The sequence below is a fragment of the Buteo buteo genome, chromosome 12, assembly GCF_964188355.1.
Source record: "Buteo buteo chromosome 12, bButBut1.hap1.1, whole genome shotgun sequence".
Taxonomy (NCBI): Eukaryota; Metazoa; Chordata; class Aves; order Accipitriformes; family Accipitridae; genus Buteo; species Buteo buteo.
The window spans coordinates 2019245-2041944 of NC_134182.1; the positions used below are offsets into that span (position 1 = coordinate 2019245).

At 40.1% G+C, this 22700-nt stretch overlaps 2 protein-coding genes across 2 annotated transcripts in view; one reads left to right on the forward strand and one right to left on the reverse strand.

Moving 5' to 3' along the window:
* BIRC5 (baculoviral IAP repeat containing 5) lies at positions 1 to 2047 on the forward strand. The gene is made up of 4 exons (XM_075042421.1): positions 1 to 154; positions 250 to 359; positions 496 to 613; positions 892 to 2047. The coding sequence occupies exons 1-4, from the start codon at positions 32 to 34 to the stop codon at positions 973 to 975; spliced, it is 435 nt and encodes a 144-aa protein (XP_074898522.1). The 5' UTR covers positions 1 to 31; the 3' UTR covers positions 976 to 2047.
* DZANK1 (double zinc ribbon and ankyrin repeat domains 1) overlaps positions 1964 to 22700 on the reverse strand; it is a 27766-nt gene continuing 7029 nt past the window's right edge. Inside the window, 17 exon segments of the mRNA XM_075042420.1 lie at positions 1964 to 2077; positions 2079 to 2172; positions 2429 to 2503; positions 2936 to 3063; positions 3647 to 3727; positions 4949 to 5037; positions 6238 to 6334; positions 7270 to 7344; positions 9498 to 9601; positions 12961 to 13189; positions 13827 to 13991; positions 15033 to 15155; positions 17081 to 17173; positions 19457 to 19570; positions 20542 to 20659; positions 21347 to 21432; positions 21997 to 22121. Coding sequence (XP_074898521.1) covers positions 1964 to 2077; positions 2079 to 2172; positions 2429 to 2503; positions 2936 to 3063; positions 3647 to 3727; positions 4949 to 5037; positions 6238 to 6334; positions 7270 to 7344; positions 9498 to 9601; positions 12961 to 13189; positions 13827 to 13991; positions 15033 to 15155; positions 17081 to 17173; positions 19457 to 19570; positions 20542 to 20659; positions 21347 to 21432; positions 21997 to 22121 — 1910 coding nt within the window.

A 22700-nucleotide genomic window follows, 5' to 3' on the forward strand; every position in this document is an offset into this window, starting at 1 on the left:
GCCTCAACCGCCTCCGTTTGAACCTGGAGCCATGGCGGCTAACGCGGAGGTGGCGGCGTTGCCCGAGGAATGGCGGCTTTACCTCGTCCCCACCCGCGCCGCTACCTTCCGTAACTGGCCCTTCACCGAAGGTTGCGCCTGTACTCCCGAGAGGGTGAGCCCGGCGGGGTTAGCGGGACCCGGGTGGAGCGGGGCCGGGGTCGGGGCCGGGCGCTGACTGACCGACCGACCCTCTCTCTCTGCCCGCAGATGGCGGCGGCGGGTTTCGTGCACTGCCCCAGCGAGAACGGCCCCGACGTGGCGCAGTGTTTCTTCTGCTTCAAGGAGCTGGAGGGTTGGGAGCCCGACGACGACCCCCTGTGAGTAGCAGCGGGGGGGGATTTGCCCCCGGCTCCCTGCCCCGGCAGCTCCGCTCCGGCCGCGTCTTGTGTGCGTGTGTCGTGTTGTGAGCTGCTTTTCTTTCTTTTTTTTTTTTTTATTTTCGCTCCTTTTCAGGGAGGAACACCAAAAACACTCTGCGGGCTGTGCGTTTCTTTCCCTTCAGAAAGATCCTACTCGCCTGACACTGCAGGAGTTCCTAAAGCTGGACAAAGAACGAATGAAAAATGCAATTGTACGTACACGTCGGCATCGTGATGTTTTTCTACCCCCCCGTGACGCTGGAAGAGTTATTTAGTTTCTACTCTTGGGATAGTTTAGCTGGCCCCTTGGTTCTTTACCGCAGCGCTGCCAAAGTGGTTTGTTGCATCCTGACTCGTACTGGATCAGATTGCGTGTCCCGTCCTGGTTCTCAGCCTTTGCCTTTTGGGAGACGTAGCCCGCTTTCCCCTTGAAGCTGAACGACGCTTAACTTAGTGGTAGACAGTAATGTATTGGTTTTATTCTTTGCAGAAAAAAGAAATTTCTCAGAAGGTGACCGCGGTTGAAGATGCAGCCAAGAGCGTGCGTCGTGAAATAGAGAATCTGGTCTCCTAGGCTACTGTAGCTTCTCATTTGCTGGTGACGTCTGTCTTGTATGTGTGCTTTGGCACTGCCACTTTGACTGAATGGCTGTGTTTCCCGAGACTGCTTTCAGAATGCCCGGCTCCGTGAGAAGCAGACCGAATTCTCCTTCACTCACCTGAGTCTCTCCAGGAAGTAGCTGGGGTTTGATGCACTGCGTACGTAATCTTTTTCTGCAGGGATTCTGCTGTTCTTCCTGTTGGTTTAATTAAGGATTACTACTTGTGGTTTTATTTGTTCTGTGTTTTTTGTTTTTTTTTTAAGCCCAGCTGTTTCCATTATGGAGATGCTGGTAGCTCTGGTGCTAAAACTTGTGTTTCTTGCAAGAGCTGGCAGGCATTTCCATTTTTATACTGAATATACCAGTGCTTTTGGATACTTTTGGAAACAAAAAGGAGAAGGAGTTTTAAATCTCCTTCAGGGATTTAGGATTGTGGCTAATAATGTCCAATTACACCAAATCTTAGCGTGCCTGGTATCCTTGTAAACTTCTATTTTTAGTTGGCTGCCGCCTCATGTTGATGCATTTATAAATAAAAGTTGAAGGCAAAAAAGCAAAGTGATTTTACTCAGTTTTCTGGAGGAAAAGAATCTGACCTTTAATGCAATGAGCTGCACTGAATGCAGTTTTAACTTCAAAGTGGAAAATAAGCTAATCAAAGTACAGCTTGCAGTGCTATTGCTCGAGTGTCAAACTGTCTTAAGTGGTATTTGTCAGGTCTCCTTAAAATGTCCTTGTGCCTTGGAAGGTTTGGTTGGTCCCTCTCCTTGCACAGGTTTGGAAAGGAAAAGAAATCTTGCAGGACAGAGTGTGGTCAGTGAAGAATTGTGCTCTGAACTGCGGGGAAGGAATGGGGGAATCTCCTACAAAATATTTGGCTGTTATGGGGCCCGAGTTGATCGTACAGGGTTGTGAAGTCTGCAGACAGAACTGGACATGTGCATTTAGGTGCTCCCAAACTCAAAGAACCTCCAGCTCCATCTTGGGGAAAAGGCGGTTGCAATCACACACTGACGAGACCAATGTTCCTGGGTTTCGTAAGTTTGTCCAGTGTTCCCTGTCCAAGCTCACTTGCAAACAATGAAATAACTTCATTATTTCCAGCTGTAACAGCCAAATCATATGCCGATTGCCCTTTTGCATTCTTCTTTTTTATGCTTGCATTGCAGCTGTGAATAAAGAACAGATTGTTTTAAGCTACTTAAATTCATTCCAAGTTACTGGAATAAGTGAAGTGCTTGTAGGTAAATGTTGATGCGGAGTAACTTCAGGATTTCTGGATGCCTCTTTCTGCGGGGACACAACTGTGAGAAAAGAGCGCTGAGCCTTGGGCAGGCTCTGGCCCTTCACTACTGCCAACTAGATCTGTGCAAGCCGACTGTGGGTATCCTGCAGCTGAGCTAGAGGCCCAGCTATGGTACCTACCATAACAGGACTCGGATGCACTCCTCTCCCTCCAATCCGAGCAGAACTGCCTCATGGAGAGCGGTGTTGTTGTGCCTGCAAAGGAGGAATGAGCAATGTACTTATTACCTAAGGAAACTGTCCTGGTACATGGAGAAGTGGTCTAGCGAATTAAACCAAGGAAAATGACAGTAGGAGTCGCGATGACTTTTTGCTGGTAGGCTTTAGTGTGGTTTATTGAATTAAGCTGAAGTGGATGGGGGAAGGATTTGACTAGAACAGCAGCTTTCCTGACAGAAATTATGAGAAGTCTTCAAAGCTGGCAACTGAAAGATGGACTGTGAATACTATTATCTTTGCTCAGTTGCAGCTTGGGTTTTTTTTTTTTAAATTTGGCTTTGAAAGGAGCTCCTGGACTACAGATTTGTGGAGGAGGGGTGGGAGGTTAATCCTCTCTAAAATTGGAGCACAAGTGCTTTTTCGGTAAAACTTCCAAAGACCCGAGGCAGAGAATCAGTGCTCACTTACAATCCTGACTGCTGGTCAATGTCAGCACCTTTCTGCACAAGAAGGGAGATTGCTTCCGCATGCTTGTTAAGGACAGCAACTGTGAGAGCAGGTCGGTTCTCATCGCCGATGCAGTTTGGGTCAGCTCCCTAGAATGCACAGGAGAGGGAAGGTGAGCTGTTAAAAGCCATAAAGATTCTCCGGCTTCTGCCTTGCTTTAATATTACGTCAATTTAAGTTGGCAAATGGACTTTAGGCTTAAGACAGAGAAATGTTCAAATTGTGTGGTATTGTTTCTTCATGTCTTTTCTGAAAATGTTTGTCATCTCCTAGCTCAAAGCTAGGGTAAATGTGTATAACAACAGTAGTCAAACTAGATCCCACAGTCAGGATGCACCTTACCACACAGCAAAAAGGTAGAGGTTCTGCTTGCTTTTGCAATGCAGGGGACTTGACCCTAAACTATAAAATTAATATATTTTTCTTTCTGTGTGGCCTTGACAAACCCAGAGGAGAATGCCTTACATGTCGGCCAAATAGAAAATTGGGCAGAACGTATATAAATGTAAAATAGGCTGTTTCTTCTCTAAAACGCTCTTTCAACTTGAAGACAGTCAATTGTCTTGTAAGGATGTTGCCTCCTAAGCATAAAGAAGTTGCATACCAGGTGAATATTCATGCAGTAAGTGGTCAAAGATTTGGAAAGGGAAACTTCAGCAAGCAATAACTCACTTCCTGGAGTAATCGTTCTACTAAGGTGATTCTTCCTTTCCCATTTGGACCGAGTTCTTCTAGTAGTTGTCTGGACTCTGGCTGTGGAAACACAGAAAACAGCCAGTAACATTTCACATAGTGAAAATACAAGTAGGTGGGCCGTATTTTGCCTTTGAGTAGAGGTGGAAAATGCACACAGTGGCATGAATGCAGTGTAGCTGAGCCTCAGTATTACTAATCCATGACCCTTTGTTGGGAATGTCTTTCTGAATCTGAGCAAGTGTTGGATAACCCAGGCTAATATCTCACTATTGAGGTCTTGATTCAGCAAACGTATCTGCAAATGATTAGCTTTACATCAACGCAGCTCTCCGGGGCTGTACAAAGATCTGCTCACCACAGTAAAATTAAACATGGGTACAAGTTCTTTGCTATAGGATTAAAGTTTGAAGCTTCCAGAACTTGTGGAAGTATTTATTTAAAAAATGAATATGTTTTGTCTCACAAAAGTTAGTTTACTAAATCTTAAAACAACCAACAAAACCTAAAACCTTTTCCTTTTATTTCTTCCCAGCCTTCCGCCTCCTTCATCTTCCCTTTTGAAAGCCCAATCACTTGACCAAGCATTTTTATCTCTGGAGTCACATCAGAAAACTCTATATCTTCTTCCACCTGTTGAGTTGGCTAACTGATCCAAGCTTAGATTAATGTATATTTCCTTTTTGAAATTTTCCATGCCATTACTGACAGTCCATTTAGTAGGCAGTGCTTCCAGGATATTTGGCCTCTAGTGGAAGTAAAGCCTTGCTTCTTGCATTAAACTGGCCCTCAGCTGTGCTGGCATCTCAGCTTGATGGGGAAACTGAGTTGACCTAAAAGCTTGTTGTGTAGATCATCATCTCCTGTCTAGTTTACAGTAGTTCTAGCACAGCCAAGGGTATGTCCTGTGGACTCAAACTGAGTAGTAGGGTCAAGGTAAGACGATAATGTCTCCATGTGATGTTGCTTCTGAGAAAAACCTGTAACAAAATCAAGTCTGCAACAGTCTTTAGGCCTAATGCTGTATCAGTAAAACAGAATGGGTCTGAAAATCACAGCAACAATCTAATTAAGCTCTTAGTAGGAACAAAGTATAGTTATTTCCAGTTCTGTAATAAATGTCAGTTACCAATGTTCAGGTTTTATATGAAGTTGGACTTTTGTCCCCTTCCCCTGCCCCCAGTCAGCATTAAAAGCTTTCTATTTTTATCCTTGGATGCCCTCCTTCATGTTAGTGCTGCTCTATAGGTAGTTTTTCCTGTACTGGCAGAAGATACGTACAGGGAGCTTATCTTCTTTTTCTGTAAGTGTTCTTGACTTTGTTCTCTTTATTTTGCCTCTTGAATGGAAAAGATTATGATCATCTTTGCCTACCAGAAAGGGAAACAAGTGTTAATTCAAAGCAAAGTCAGTATCCTAGCAAGAACTTGGAGGAGAGATCTGGAAACAATTTATCCACAAAAATATTTTATTTTGTGTTGAAATGAAAGCAGTATTTATCAGTTTTCTACAAGAGAAAGTGATGAAATATTTGTTGCAGATCAGACTGGTTTTAACAAAAGGTTTACACTCAGGCAGTCTCAAAAACTTGTTATTTTGAAATGAAGATTCAATGAAATGTGGAGTTTGGGGCGTTTGTGTCTTTTTTAACTAGCTGCAGCTATTCAACAAGCTTGACTCGGATTCATGAATTGTTTTGTCCAAAACCCTTACACTTTTTCAATGCTGTTTGGCTCCCAAATGCTTAAGAACAGGACTAGAAGACCTTGAGTAGATATGTATGTCCATTATTTTTAAGAGACGTAATCTACCAATGTGCAGGAGGGTTGATAAGGAAATTACACAGCATGTGGGGACCCTTTGAGCTGATGCTACAAGAGTGCCTGGAATGACAGTCACATTTGACGCTTCAGAAAACCAGCTCCTAGTGCTGTGGCTGCCTCTTGACATGTCTCAGACTGGAAAACAAAGTGGATGAAACTTATACGTGAATTGAAGTATGTCGAATGACACTACAGGAATTTCTGAATTCTAATGCTGACTTTACAACTAAAACCTGAGTCCAATATGAGATGCCTAAAATGCTGAGCTGTTACTGACACCAATGGAAGATGCAATTTAAGCACCTCTGAAAACCAGGTGTAGAATTAATGTATTTCATAATTTCTTACCTTTGCTAAATGCGCCCAAGCTGAAGTCCCTGTCACAGCTCAAAAGTAGAGATAATATTGACATTTATGGCTCCTATTGTAAAAGAATATGCAAAGCATCTAAAGATTTATCACAATAATAAAAACACTGCTATGAGCTGTGGCTGCAGTTTACTGACCTCTCCAGCTGTCTTCTAGGGATGAAGCATTCCCATGAGTTTTTGACAGAGTCTGTACATTGCTTAAATCACAACTCAGCTACATTTTGAGACTTAAAGATCAACTTAAGTAGGTGCAGAATGTGCCAATATATTAGTTTGCCTGTCTAGGTGTCTAACCTTCCAAGCACTACTTCCGTATTCTTGACTATTATGTTTATGATCTATTGTAAAGATGGGGGGGAGGGGGTGGAAATCTCACCAAAAATAGTCTGACTGCCATCCTGTCCATCTCTGACTTCTGTTACAGTATTCAGGTAATGACTGCTGAACTTCACCGGTTTATTAATATGAATATCCTGTAGAATCATCAAATGCAGGCAGTTAGTAAGATTATTGTGTAATGCTGTTATAATCTTAGTAACACAAAACAATGGTGTTGCATTAAAAAAAATAGGCTTTTAATATCAGTCTCAAATTAGCCCAAGATAAATTATTATATGTAATCAAACTCTGTTTTGAGGGAAAATAATGTAGCATTTTTTTCTCAACCTTATGTAAGGTATTTGTTTTGATTTAGAAAACAAAAAAAGTGACACAATCTCACTTATCTGGATGAGAATCTTCATTTCATTGAAAGTGTTTCTACGACTTGAGAGATCTGATTAACTCCTCACTTGCAAAATGATGTGACATACCTTTTCAGGCACCACATGGCAAGGTAAGCTTGTTAAGATTGTACACAAGAGATACAGTCGGAATTTTGGATGTCTGAAATGGTAGATTTCCATCTTTGAAAAGCTGGCAATGAATACGTGGGTGGTTTTTGGAACATGGTAATTCTGGATGTAGGGATTTCAGGTGTTTGGATACAGTTAACAGGAGCTCTGGCAAACGTTATCTCCAAACTACTCAAAATTACTAAGCTTGTTTCTTAAGAGCACAATTTGCAGACTGAAGAAAATGAGGATCTAAGATCAAGAGCTAAGGGGTGCTAGAATCATCAAACAACATCAGCTGAAAGAAGAATGTTAATATTAATAGCAAACTAATGAAATGCAAGATGATAGCAACATAATGATGAAGTCTGGCTTAATCAGATAAAGATACCTGTTCAGCCAGCTCCAACAGAAAAAGAAAAAGATTCCTTTCTCTGAAGTGATGAGTTAACACCCTCTGAACAAAAGAATTTCTTGTTTAGACCTGAATTTAAAATATATTAGCGTTACACTGACTGGTCTAGTGACAGCTTTAGACCAGCTGCCTAACAATGGGTCTGATCCCCCAAACTGACCTTGTTAATAGCAAGAGCATAATTCAGTGTAATAGTGACTTCATAGTCATCCTCACAGATGCTGGCAGAATTAATCTAGAGGGAAAGAGCAGCCGTTAGTGTCTCTTACAAAAAGTACACAGAAATAGTTTTAGGAATAATTCTTGCTGATTATGTTTATTATGGAGCCAATACACGGAATCACACATGTGGCCTTTGCCTACTTGTGATATTGTAGCAACACTTCCCGTCTAACTGAGAAAGGGGCAGGTGGTATTTTGAATAACTGGAAATATCAGAATGACTGAAATGCCAAATGAATCCAAAAGATGTAATAATGTTACGTTTCATGAAAGTTCAGTCATCCTCCACCCAGATTTTGCAGCTGCATGAAAGGCTGTGTTGTTCTTAGGACTCCTTACTCCTGGAGAACTGGTTGCTGCTTTAGTTGTACCAGTCTGTAGAAGCACAGTGTGTAGTAAAATGTGGGCAATTTTCTATATCAATTCATTGAGACAGTACTGCTGGTAAGAACGACTATTGAAGTTACAAAAAAATGAGTGCATAGGGGATTACAAAGAAGTGGAATGAGGCTGACAAGGTTATATTGCAGCAGGCTGAGAATTTTGAGATAAGATTGATTATATTTCTAATCCACATGAAAACTGAAGCAGCAGCATTAAACCCAGACAGTTGGCATCTACTTTGAATCACTTCTGTTACTTTTGGGGGCAGTGGTTTCAAGACAATGGGATGACAAAAGGCCAAGAAGCAGCAGGAATAGCCTTCTCTAGGCAATTTAATGTTTTTCAGGCATATCCTTTTGAATTCTACAGCAAAGGACACAAGTTGCAGTGGACCTATACCTCAACTCCACCAAGCAGATATCTCTCATATTTATACTTGTATTACAGCTTCTGGACATATTGGTGGACCCAATAGGTCTCAGTGGGTCTAGCATTCAGATGCAAAGTATCTGATGGAGTGTCATACCTCCCAAAAGTGTAATCTGCCAAATGACAGTTAGCTTTCTGACCCCCAGTATTCACACACTTTTCTGTAGTTGTTTCTATGTGCTAAAATTGGTTTGGGTTTTGGTTTGTTTTTTTTTTTTTGACTGGTGCATCAAATCAGTCAGGACAGGGTAAGAAATAGTGAGCCTGAACTGTAACAAGGGAAACTTAGGTCAGACACTGGGAAAAAGCTTACCAGTAGCTATTCCAGTTCAAGGAGTTCCTAACCCTACTTCTGCCTGCATCCCACTTCCAGCTGCTTGCTGCCAACCTACTTTTGTACTAGAACTGACGCCCTATTTTTTTCCCTCCAGAGCTATTTTTAGCCTGGGTCAGTCACTGATCCAGTCCACAGGACATTGCCACAAGCGGTTGTGCTGGCAGCACCTAGGAAGCAGTGTGAGGGGATGCAACTCCTTAACCCAGCAGGGCTGCCAGAGAAAGCAATACAGTACTGCAGCTGAACAGCAAGGGTAACTGAGGGCAGAAATGGACTGCCTGGGGCAATTGTGAAATCTCCATTGTTGGTGAGTTTGAAAAGCTCCAAGACGAACATCTGTCAGGAACAGTTTAGGCAGAGTTGATCTTCCCTCAGGACAGGGACCAAATGATCTCTCAGTCATACCAGCCCTATCTTCTAAGACTCTTTAGGAAGAACCTCCAGTTTCCACCTTCTTGCTATCACCCCTTTAATCATTTTAATGCAGTTTGGTGAAATCCTGAAGACTACATCTCCAGTAAGAAAAGCAATACCCTGTTCCTGTAATACTGGTATAGTTTACACTAGAAGTAGACTATATAGCCAAAGAGAATTGCTGCTATCTGCTGGTATCATCCAGCCCTGAGCAAAGGCAAGCATATCATCTAAATCCCATTGCTAGCAGGGCTTATTTAACTGACCAACTAAATAGATGTCAGTGATGTCGTCTTTTTCTTGATTGTCTGCTGTGGGATACTATAAAAGCAGCTGGGCAAGGGCTTTCTCACTTCTATCGCTTCTCTTATAGCTGTGAGGTAAGAGAAGAATAGAAACTGCCACAGGAAAGGAAGCAGAAAAAAATCTTCAGTAAAAGACTGAGCAAAAAATGGAACAACAAAACAAGACAAATTACACAAAGAGACAGGTCAAGGTCTAAAGAAAAGGGAGGCATTTATTTTCCCAGTGTTTATCTAGCAGCCACAATAATCTTTTCATGACACTCCATAGGAAGACATTACTCACAAGCTCCTTCCTACCTTTCCCATTTGAGGTTCTCCGATCAGTGCTCTGAATTCAAGGTTGTTCTGAGCATAGCTTCTAAGGTGAGCACAGACATGATCCAACTGTTTTCTCCAGTAACCTGATCAGAGAGAGTTAAGCAGGAGAAAAACCCCTAAAATTGTGATTAACATTTCTTCTACTCATGTGATGGATGATTTAAAAGATAGCATGTTTTCACTAAGACAAAAAAGAATTTGAATTTTTCTTTAGAAAATTCATCTGATCAAGAAAATGAGAAGCAAGTTATACCCTAAAAAAAGGTAAAATACTGTCTAATCCATAGGTTATAATTCATTCCTAGGCACCTCAATTCACAACAAAACCATGTCTCGGAATCGTCCTTGGGAATCAAAACTGGCCCTGTGTGACGGAGAATCTCACAATATTCCAGATCAAAAAAAAAAGTTCTATATTACAACTAAGCAATTGTGCATTATTCAACTGATTTTTAGTTGATTTGAGATCACTGACAGGTAAGCCAAATCTGAAAACTGCAGACATAGTAACTCAACCTATACAGCATTCTGGTCTGTGTAAATTACTCCCCAAATAAATGCCTTACAATTATATATGGGAGAGCATATTAAAAGCTTGAGCATTCCTGCTCTTTTGCCTGTCAGGATCTCTGGGACAGAGTCAGCATTCCTTTATGTTGGTACAGGGCATGAAACATGAGGGACTGAATGCGCCTGGATTAAAAACTTGTCTTAAGTTTTTGCAGCTCCTGTCCAAGTATTTCTGAAGCAACGTTCCTTTTTCATCAGAGAAAGAAACAAAAGGACTTGTTCTTATTCTTAAGTGATTGTTATCAGGATCTGGCTAATTTTATTTTTGAGCATACTTATGGAAAGTACAGAGTATGATTTATTTTGTTGTAGGTAAATAGTGTAGGCTTGGTAACCTCATTTAACTTAGACAGTGAAGTTGCTCTGACCTTATCCTTCCCTTCATGTTAAGTGAAGCTCAGAACAGTAAAAAAAAGCCAAGTCAGGAGAGAAGTGCTGCTGTCTGACTTTTACAAGAGAAGGCAAGTGCACAAGGATTTTTGTGCTCGGAGGACACTTCCAAGATCTAACTGGTAGAAACTATGACAAATAAAACAGCAAGTCTTATTTGTCAGGCACCTTTAAAGGAATATAAAAAGAAGGATCCACAGAGCAATATAAATTGTTCCCTGCCATGGTCTCACATGCAAAAACTAATACAAGTTGAAAATAGTAATTAAAAAAACTAAGCTAAACTACTATTTGGTGAGTGATCCCTCCAGGGAAGTCAGTAGTATTTGCAATAAGCTGGTTCATAACTAGCCTAGGTACCCAGATTTTATTTAAAAAAATCCAGATGGCCAGGAACATACTCCTGCAAGTTTGACATTTTATTACATCTAAAAGGATTTTTGAAAGCACTAATGGAATACTTTAATGCATGCTGTCAATAGCTGATTACACCTATATCACACTGATTTACTGTTTGTTATAGTAGAAAAGGGGAGGCTTCTTTGTAAAGTTTACCTGGTAAATGACTTGGCTCCTGTTCAAAACAGACTGGAAGTACAGCAAAAAAATGAAATACAGTACATAAGAGGATTAGTGTTTTGGTACTGCTGTTATTTCCCCATGTCCTAACTTTTTTTTTTAATCTTCACAAAAGAAAAAAGGTTAATGGCCGATATGATCAAGAAATAAAAAAATCCCACCTTATTTAATCACTTGTATTTAAAAACTTTAATATAAAATGTCTGATACTATTTGAATTGAAGAAATAATGGACATTTGGCATTTATAAACAAGATTTTCCTTGGGTGATAGCATATAGTCCTGTTGATACAGGTAGTTTCAAGCCATATATACAGCTCAGCATCAAGCAAAGGGAACAGTGTGAAAGACCTGACTGTAACAGACATTTATTGATTTATAGAATGAAATATGTTCCTCAGTCCTTGGCAGGGTCTAAAGGAGAATACATTACACAGTGCAACTTCGACAAAGTTACTTCTGCTAAATGGATAAAAATTAACATAGTTCAAAAGCAGTACAGAATTTCTTCCCAACCTTTCCCAGTGAAAGGAGTTCTCACTTACAAGTCAAGAGCAGTACTTCTGTTAGAGATATATGAATGTTCAGTGTTACTTTTTTTTTTTCTCTCGGCACTATTATGGGCCAATCCTTTATTACCTCTGACTAAATTAAGCTCCTTGACTTGTTGAGTCAAGTGTTGTATTTCCTACGGTGATGTCTAAGAGAACATGCCACATTTCAGAGCAAGGGTGTAGGAAAACAGATTTTCCTAGTGATAATTTGAAATATAAGAGTGCATCATCTGGATATTTATACACAGAGTCAAACAGGAATTTCTAACATTCATTAGCAACTTTTTCTACCCAATAGATAAATAATTCTGGGAACAGCCTGAGGAGTTGACCCTCTGATTGTAGAAAAGAGCTAGAGATGGGAAAATGGATCAAAAAAAGTAACTGCTCCTCCAAACCATGGTTTGATGCTGTAGTGATTTAAAATTAATTTCTTCTCTGGACTGCACAGCTGGACTGCCCTGTGAGATTAAAGACAATTTTGCAAATTGGGCCATTTATTAGGTCCCTAATTAATAAGAGTTTTCCCAGGATAGTAAAACTAAAATCTCTAAAAATTGCAAACTTTTTAATGACAGCAAACAGTCAAGTGATTCCACAAAGAACTAACTGACCAAACCAGGGACTGTGAGACAAAATTGTCTGCAGTACTGACACAGTAGTCTGTGCATGGACAGTCTCTGCAATGAGTGATGTAGATGTACTGATACCCTTGGGGGGCTGGAAGATGGGGCCTACAAGAGCTCTCAAGGTTTCTACCTACCCTATTTTTTGTAATCCTGTTACGAATCCCTTTCTCTAGTTTAGTTTCCTTTGCTTCCAAAACTTCTATAATTTATTCCACAACAGCACCCCAAACAAGTTCTTTACATCGACAAGCCTCATCATATTTTTCAAGAGCTATGATCCCTTGTGTCTCAGAGTTTTGTTTAACGATACTCCCAGCAGACATTATCGCAGTTCTAACCGAACTTCATATTGTTGGGGGTGAGGAGGGTGCTGGGAGATGGGATTGTCGTTCAGTGGTTTCCAATTCAAATATAGGACACCCGGCCCTGATCTTGTAGGGTCTGAGGAAATCAAAGTACTAGCAAATTACTAAGGCTGCACAGGGGTCAGTAACCAAAATTTTGAGATTGCCGATAGGCTTTCTTTTAGCTAATGATAGAGATCAGTGATTGAATTCTGAGGCACTGCATTTACAAGTGACTGGCAGGAAGACAGACTTGTAAACACATAGATCAGTGTCCTACTGATGGCACATTCCATAGACTATAATCTTTTCAAGAAAAAGCAAGGTCTTACATTGAAGCTTTGTTTAGGAAAAAAAAATCAAAACTCCTTCTAACCTTTTCCAGGACTAATGGCTGTCAGGAGAGGCTTATGATCACTCATCTTTTCCAGCTTCTCTTTTTGTGAAATCAGCTCAAGCTGCTTCTTTTCCAACAGTTTGCTAGATGGGTAAAAAAGTCCAACGGTTTGGGTTCCTTTATCTTCTCTTTCTTTTATTTCTGCCCTTGATTTGGGCAAGGAAATAGGAAGAGGCTGCCAGGCAACTTGAGCTTGAAATTGTTTAGCCTGTGGGGGATGGAGGGGAAGGAAAAGTGTAAGTAATATAATTAGATGTAATTAAATGGCTTACAAGCAGAAATTAACTAGAACAGTACACAAAATTGTATAGGAATGAAAAAGCTAGGAGGAAGAATCATTAACAACTCTTGATTTTAATTACCAGTCTGTAACAATGATGCAACTTATCACAAATATTCAAGCAAAAGCAAAACTCTTCACGATTGCCAGCAGAATGACATGTATGCTTCTGTAGGACAAAAACTGGCTTTGCTAAGTATCATGGTCTTTCTTAAAACAGAGTTTAAAAACATTGTTACATATGCATGAAAGAATACCTTGTATCAGCAGGACACAATAATTTACAAGTAATAAGATAAAAGTACTTAGAGCTAAAACTTTTGAAAAGCCGACTGTTTCTCACTTTGCTATTTAGAATAAGGCTGGATTAAGGCCTTGGCTAAGGCTACTTTTCAGCAGAAAGCCGTTCTCAGAATAAACATATCCTCGGTTTTGCCCTCAGCAAGCTCACAGACCACAACGTTGTCTCAAAGAGGAAATGAATGGAGTTGTGCCGATCTATACCTGCAGTGGACTAGCCTTTTAGCTGTGTTCAAACCCGGCTTTGTAATACTGTGTGTCTTACCTCAGAAAACCCCAGCGAGTCCCCGGCATCCTTGAGACTGCCATTCCAAGAACCCACCCTTGATGGGGGCTCTATGTAAACACCGCAGGACCCACAGAAGCGAGCGTATGGATGGTTGCTTTTGCCACACTTGAAACAAGTAAAGTAGGATGGAGGAGGTCCAGGCTGGAAAGGTCAATGAAACACTTGTCACTACAGACACATATGACGCATGGTTCAGGAATGATAAAAGCAGTGGCATGAATTAAAAGGAAGTAGCACTACCTAAAGCTATTAGATTAGAAATACTAATCAGGATACCAGACTGTTAACATACTGGCAGATGAAAGACAGTAAATCTTCAGATATCTCAGCACTATGCTATGGAGGCAAACATTTTTTCAGACAGATCTAGCGTTATGGTATGTTATCTTTTTAACATCTACTTTCAAAAATACTTATTTTCTTTGGCAAAGCCCTGTAATTACTAGTCTGGTGCTCTGATACTGAATATGACTGCAATCCTTTCCAGTTCAATTCTAACACCACCACCACCAGCACCCCACCCCAAGTCCTCTGGTACAGTACAGGGCCAATGGTTATGTATGCATATAGGGGAGTGTTTCAAATTTTATGTAGACTCCGCTCACAGAAAAAAAAATATTCTCCTTGAGTGTGATCTTAGATTGAAACATTATACCTATAAAAATATGTGCCAGGGGAAATGGTTTACATTGATTGTACCATGCAAAAGCTCTACTGAGCAGCAGTGAAGTACTTGTCTTTACTGAAGTTAATGAGGCCTTCAGCCAAAAAAATTACATACATCATCTCATCTCTGTTAATTGCCTGTATAGGTGATCATAACCCAAAGTAGATACAGGAAAACTTGCATTAGGTTAGCCTATACTTTAACCTTTGATGGATAAGTTACTTTGGCAGAGTATACGGCTATTGCATCCCAACTGATGCAATGAGCTGGTGCTCATTGACCCATGGTAATTTGTTTCAATCTCTAAACCCTTAAGTCACTGACTGATGTGGGGTCAGGATCTCATCTAAGCCTTTCATTTTTCTTTACAGAATCCTATGTGCTCTAAGCTAGTATTTTGATAATAATAAGCTGTGTACTAACTGACAAGAGTTTTGCAAAGAGAAGTTTGAAATTACTGCAGATCACAGATGAGTAAAAACAGATTCGTCAACACAAACACTGAGAGCACGTGCCTTGGCTCCACACCAGTCACAGAAACGTGCATCACTTTGGTTAACACGATTGCATTTTGAGCACGAAACTGTCTTCCTTTGCTGGCTGTGGTAAGGTGGGGGGGTGTCTCCTCCAAACATGGGCTAATAAAATAAAACAAGCATGAGGGAGAAAATACTTCTTATGAAGAAAAGTTCACAAGCCAAATAAGGGGAAAGAGGAAAGCAAGCTATTTTGATAACATAAAGTAATATTCAGTCTAAAAGAATTATTTCAGCTTAGAATAAGCAACAGACTGACTTGTTTCTAACCTGTAATTTTTTCATTACAAATCATAGTAAAATATGGTATGAATTAATTTTTAACTATTTTTAGCAGAACTGAGCGCAAAAAAAAAAATTCCTTATCAATCGTGTCCTTTTACACTCGGTATTTATTAATAAGTCCCCATGTATAAGTACACTTGAAGTTAAGAGGAAGGTAAACTTGTATTTTCAAATCCAAACCACAACAGCTATTTTTCTTTGTACCTTTCTTTGTAGTAGTATGGCAGGGAGAGTGTGTTCAGACAATGAGTTTTCTCTCAGTTTGATGTTTGCTACATAAATTTTTTTGCACTCTTTTACCTCATACAAGTTATATATTACCTAGCTCTCCTACTACAATTAACTTATATGGTATGCAAAGGAAAACAGATTTTCTAGCTGAAACATCTAGAGGTTGATTACAGATCCTAGTTAGGACAAATAGGTCTTAAAATGTTTTGTTAGGTTTTTGCCTCAGGGCTTATGCAGTTTATTTTCTCTGCATTAGGAATATGGATAAGGAACAGAACCCAAGGAAAATTATTTTGATTACAGACACCAAAACGGCAAGTGAGCAAACATGAAATAGCCCTATTTTCATCTGTGGCCTGCATTGCAATTTGAACGATGTAACTTGGGGGTTTGTTTGGAAGATAAAATTTACAAGAGCACAAGTCTAAACATGTTCTAAATCTTAATTATTTAATAACCAGTAATAGTAATATCAACATTACTACTAATTATTAATTGTTCAGGAATGACTATTGTTATCACTAATTAACCACTATTATTAGTAAAATTTCTGATTACTATTAATAATAATTCAGTAAGAATTTAACTTTCTCTCTTAGCTACTACAGGTCTCACCATTCCAGTCATATGCCTAACTACACATGCAGCTACATATTAATATCTACATTCAGTGAAGCAGTTAAACATATGTTTTTCTTGGGTAAATATAGATTTCTACTGAATTCACTTTGAAATGACACCTCAGTGGCTATACAAGAGACCTTTGCCTCTAGCTACTGACAGTTTTAGAATTCAGGATGTTGCCAATATAATCATAAGATTTTAACTTGCAAATCATTATTCTTCTCTCATTTCTGTATTTATCACAACCTAGAGAAGTGAAATGTACCATAAGGTTTTCATACAAGACTTTTGTCTTCAGAAGTGAAAGTAAAATTCTTCTAAGGAACCAAATGAGCAAGCTACATGGGGCATTGAAACCGACAGCAATTTTAGGGGGAAGATTTATTGTTGCTTTTCTCACCTCTGTGCAGAGTCACAGCCAAATACAAGCATAGTAGCTGTATGCACATAGGGGAAGCAGCAAATGGAGATAAGAAAAATAATGTAAAAGAATATATTTTTTTCACAAAATAATTGAAAATCAACAATAATGATCTTCCTGATGTATATACTCAAGTTTTCTGTTGCAATTGAAAATAATCTGAACACAAACAAGACTCCCTTGGAGCCAAGACTACTCATTTTCTAAGAGCCTCCTGAGCTTTCACAATTGCATTTGCAATGCTGACCTCCACAGGAGAAACTTGAATGTATATGATACACTTATGTTTCGCTGGACTTTTGTGATGGAGCTTCTGTGGGAGTACTGGGCTTGAATATGCCATAGGGGAGGGATTCTCTGCCTTTGTAACATAGGCACACAGGGATATGATTTCAGTTTTCCAAAGAAAAATAATGTTATTCTTTGATTTTATTAACTCTAGTACAATTGATGCAAGAAGCCTTACCATCTGTATTTCAGGCAGTTTGCTTTCACAAGTCACACAGTGTTTATGGTGAAGAGGATTCCCTGTGCCACACACCTGACAAATTACTTTACCCTTTTAAAAAGAGAAAGAATATATTTCACATGGTATTTGAAAACCGTGAACAACAATAATAATAAGAGGACTTGATCTTAGAAAGTGCTGTGGTTATTCAGCCCTGCAGATAGAAGAGATCCTTCAAGTCTGTGCTGTGGGCTTCAGACTTTAGTTAGATGACCATATTGCCTGGTCATCACAAATCTACATATCTTGGTGACATTTTTTTAAAAACTATGGTACAGTTCCATCAGGAGATCCAACATCAATACATGCAGATCTTTTTATGTATTAGTGTCAGTTTGCTTAGTCACTGCACTCACACAAAACAGATAGTCCAGTGTCTGCAAGGAAAATTAATAATAATAATAACATACCATGAGGGTGCCCTAAAAGATCTTAGCACGGTCACTAATAACAAGTGAGTTTCTACCAGGGCTAAGAATAATGAGTCTGATATTTTGACTGTTGGGACCAATTAGTTCAGGTTTGGTTTTGCACCTACATGAAGGTTGTCATAAAACATTAAATTTGGGCCAATGTCTATAATCTACTTTGACATCAAGCTGATAACTGCCTCAGATTATGAATCGCTTTTGTTATCTGATAGTCTTCAGTCAATAGGTTCCTTTCAGCATCCTTCTCTTTCCAAAAATGTTCCCTTGCAATTATCACAGAACCACAGGATGGCGCTCTCTAGTATGTCCATGTCTCTTTTGTACTGGGGAGCCCAGAACTGGACACTGTACTCCAGATACAGCCTCACTAGTGCTGAGTAGAGGGGAAGGATCACCTCCCTTCACCAGCTGGCACACTTCCTAAATGCAGCCCATGATATCATTAGACTTTTTCAAGCAGATCCCTGAAAAGGCCAAAGTCTGCTCTCCTGAAGTCTGGGGCCATGATCTTGTTTTTTGCCCTTGTTCTTTCCTCTCAGGGTCCTGAACTCCACCATGTCACGGTCATTGCAGCCAAGGCTGTCTTTGACCTTCATATCCCCAAGAAGCCCTTCCTTCTCTGTAAGGATGAGACCCAGCAGAGCACCCTTCCTCACTGGCTCCTCTATCACTTGATCAAGCAGTTGTCATCAATGCTTTCCAGGAACCTCTGGATTGCTTATGCCCTGCCGTGTTGTTCCTCCAGCAGATATCAGGGTGCCTAAAGTCCCCCATGAGGACCAGGACCTGCAAATGTAAGCTCACGTCTAGCTGTCTGTAGAAGACCTCATCCACTGGTTCTTCCTGTTCAGGTGGTCTACAGCAGACACTCACTACAATGTCACCCATACAGTCATGCGAGTCATCTCTCCACGTTTCTGTGGTTGCATCAAGATCATAGCCCTGCAACTGCATGCAGATCGCTAATTCCTTATATTTACTCCCCATACTGCTTGCGTTAGTGTAGAGGCACTTCAGAGAGGCACCCCAGCATGCTGATTTCACAGAAAGCGTCTGGGGGGGTGCCTTATGGGCACTTCCTTGCTTACATGCAATCGCTTGAGGTGACCTCACTTAAGCCCTGTTTTGTTGATTAAGTATTCCCTTTTGTCCACCTCATTCAAGACCCTTTGCTTGTCAGCCCTGTCCATCACTCTCTCACAGGGCTGCTGGTAACCCTCCCTTCCTCTGTTGTTTCTCATTTAAAACCCTTCTTCCTAGCCCAACTCTCCTGCTGACAAAGACACCTTTGCCCTGTAAGCAACCACTTGTGGACATGCAGTATCAGTCCTCTCCTCCTCACACCCTTTCCTCTGACCAGGGAGATTGAGGAAGGGCCCTAACTGGGTTCCCATACCCCTGGATAGGGAGTATTTTTTAGGGCAAATTTTGTCTAGTTAAGACCACTGGCACTTTTGGACCAGTGACTAAGACTGCACTCTAACGTTGTGGGCGTATACCTACCCACTGCCCCAGTCCTGCCAGCCCATCTGTGCTAAGCACTCACAATCAAATGAGGTACACAGTGTAATGAGGACACATTTAATAAACTCCAAATGCTTAGCAATACTAAGGCCATAAATCACAGAATCATAGACTAGCTCTCTACTGAACACAGGTGCATGCATTCCTGTCATTCACACTGCTACATCATGTGCTTTTCAGCCTGCCTTCCAGATCTTACATGGTTTACCTTCAATGATTATTTCTAGTCAAGGTGTTTTTAATCCTACTAACTCTTAAAGCTGCCATAATGTAATTACATAAACCCAAGTTGGATCAAAATATTTGTAATGAAGTCATCTGTTAGAAAAATACATGCCAGGAGGTAAATTGCTATTTTGTTGTATTTACTCTCAATTACCTTTATGCAGATGTTGGTTTGGGGCTGCAGCTGTGGAGCTATTGGCGACTCACATACAATGCAAGTGGGTGTATTCATTGGCACAAGATGTCTGCATTCAAGACATGGTGCCATCTGAAGAAAAAGCCACGTCACAGCATGTTAAGGACCATAATGAGATTATTAAGATTATGATGAGGTTTTCCATATTTTCCTGATTAGAGTCTATATCAGCAGCAAAGTCACTGGAAACACTGCAACTGACAGCAACAGATGCTAATCTTGATCCTTAAAGATCAAAGGCTATTGAGAAAATATGAAGACAACTGGGAAAAAAATGCTTTACTGACTACTAAAAATATGCCAGAAAGGTACTAAGTTAATTTTCAGTAAATTTAAAATGCTACTATAAAATGTGTGTGGGTAGTTCAAATTCTCCTAATTATGACCCTAATCAAAAGAGGTGCTGAATACTCTCAGTCATCACTTGAAACTACAGCATTGCCCCCGACAGGACAACTTTCTGATGATACAGGAAAAAAAAATACACCATTGACTTGTTAGATCAAGTTACTATCTCTTGGGAAGAGCTTAGAGAAGATAGTTACAGTTACAGTTGCTGTAAAAACTCGGTGCTCTTACATATGCCCACACATGGCACCGCTTAAGGTTGCAGGCATATTAGATGGACCTTCTACAGCTATGACATAGGCACTAGTTACTAACTAACTAACTGCACTAGTTAGCACTGGAGTAAGATGCATATGCAGGTTCTGAAGATGCGGTGGTGGTTGTTGCAGGATGAGGAGGAATCTGAATTTGGTGATGTTTCCTGGCACAAGTGAATAAAACACAAATTACTTTTTCATTGTTATCCTTATTAAAATACATGGCACTTGAAGCAATCTATGGTTAATTTTGCCCATCATTTAGGAATTACAATGGGTCCACTGCTAAAGGTATTGAACAAAATAAAACAATCAGAACAGAGCTTCCCAAATGAACGTGTGACTAAATAATGGTTTTGCCAGCATTGAATGTGTGATTTGCTGAGGAAGTTGGTTTCTCCAAAGAGGATTTGTTGATTGTTATGATGTTTTGCTGACCTGTGCTCCTTCAGGGGGTGGGAAGCGATGTACTGGCACAGGTGGGATAGGAGATCCACATTCCTGACAGAAGTGAGCCAAGGGGTCAGACAGGCGAGGTGCAAAACAGTATGCACATCTGAAAATAAGAGCAAACTGGCTGAGCTTGTTTTTGTATTGTACTGCTGCATAATAATGATTAATCTGGAACCTGTTGTGACAGGACTTAGGCCATTGATTTCTCAGTTGTGGTTTCCAAGCTATGGTGGCCCACTGGACCATGCCCCAGCATCCATGATATGAGGTTCCGGACTCTAAACAGCTTTGCAAGGTAGAAAGCTCTCTGGCTGCTATGGGCTTTCATACTTTCTTCCTCACCATGTGAGGCAAACAAGTCTCCTGACACACAATCTGTATCAGGCCTCACTGCTGCAACACGGGGAACCACTGATGTAGATCACATAACCCTTTCAATAGTGATAAGCACTAACATTCTGTGAGACTACTCCAGTGAGCAGTTTTCACCTACAGCAGTGAGGGCTGTACTCTAATTTGAAAAGACAGCTTTTCTTCTGATCCTACAGGTGTTAGGAATTTTTTTTTTTTTAGGATGATAAGATAGTTGATAACTGTGTATGGTGAGATATAAATAAACCTATATGTAAGAGAAAGAATTTTCAAAGCCCTACCTAGATCACATTCTTGTTATGAGCCAGTGTCTGTCTTTGCTTTTCTCATTTTTAGAGCCCCACAGTATTATCAGCTTGGTTGCAAAAGGCAATTGCTTGTTACTTTCCAAGGGCAAATAAGAGGAGAAGTCACTTACCTGAGGAAGTCTGTTTCCCTCTGGATCCTTGCCACCTGTGTGCTTGTTAAGCTTTTCCGGCTAGTCACTGCAGAAGAACTAGCAAACTGAAATAAAGGTAATTCTTTAGCCTTAGTAAGCGAATATTTGCAAAATGCATGTAAGAGTAGCAAAATCAGCTAAAGACATTATTTGAGAAAAACTGCACTGAAATGCATTGCTGCAAGGAATATCTCTACACTTGATTCCCCTATAAGTTGCATTAAGGACCTACAGCTTCTTCCAATAAAAACAAATCAATGTCTTGCTATTTACTTCCAAGACAGCCTTACTGAATATTAAGTTTTAAATATCAACTTGCCAACCTATAGCAATAAGTATTTGCTAATTGCAGATTCAGTAATGTATTAGAAGAGAATTAGTAGGAATACAGGCATTGTTAATTTGCTTTGCCTGGTTTTGACCTTACTGATAACTGTGTATTGCTTTGGGCATTCCTATTCCAGTGTATCATTACCAGTAAATTTAAATGAGTACTGTTTAATACAGCCAAAGGCATTAATTTCTGAGAGATTATATGAGAATGATCACAAATCTTCACATCTGTATTTTTTTAGAGCTCAGTTCTGATGATGGCCTTTTACAGTTTTCCTCAACACCCCTTTGCTTACCTGTAATGACTCTATTGGTGGGGCTGAGATGGATTCTTCTCTGTACTCTGTTGTTTCCAAATGACTGGCAAGGAGCTGTGGTCCTTGCAGGGACCTGCGAGTAGTCTTTCTTTCTGTTTCTGAGCCTAAAATTACAAACCTGTGATTCCACTGTCATTCACTTCATGCAGTTAACATATATCTTCACATGAATATTATTTGCTCTTGCTTTAAATTCCAATAGCTAAGCATATCTAAAAATGTATTTGACATCCAGATTTTCGGTTCAAATAAACTGCACGGAATTACAGGAAATTAAACTAGCAGAAACCTCATTCCTCTCTGAAAGAACTTACTTTTGTATTTTTCTCTATTTATGGTTTTCTTCCTTCCCCCATGCTCAGACAAACCCCAGCTTCTAAGAGTAAGTTAATGAGTAAACATTAATACGATTCCCTGCTCTTAAACAGTCTCATTGCTGTTACCATGGAATAACAGGCTTTATCTATAGAGAAAATCTGGGTCAAGCTTTCATTTCTGCCTTGTGTATTTATTTTGGAATCTTACTGCAAGCAAACATCAGTAAAGAACTCCGTAAAGGATTTGCAATCCCATCAATTTAACAGCATTTTCTGGCACAAAGGGAAATATAGACTGGGCCTTGTCATGTTGCTGAGAAATGAATGACATTTTAGGATGTTTTTAAGAGGTAATGTGAAATGTAT

Bases quoted from the DNA above. Each gene is read 5' to 3' on its own strand.
- BIRC5 (XM_075042421.1), top strand. From the start codon at position 32: ATGGCGGCTAACGCGGAGGTGGCGGCGTTGCCCGAGGAATGGCGGCTT. The intron at 360-495 runs GTGAGTAGCAGC...GCTCCTTTTCAG, and splicing joins GAGCCCGACGACGACCCCCT to GGAGGAACACCAAAAACACT. The intron at 614-891 runs GTACGTACACGT...TATTCTTTGCAG, and splicing joins AACGAATGAAAAATGCAATT to AAAAAAGAAATTTCTCAGAA.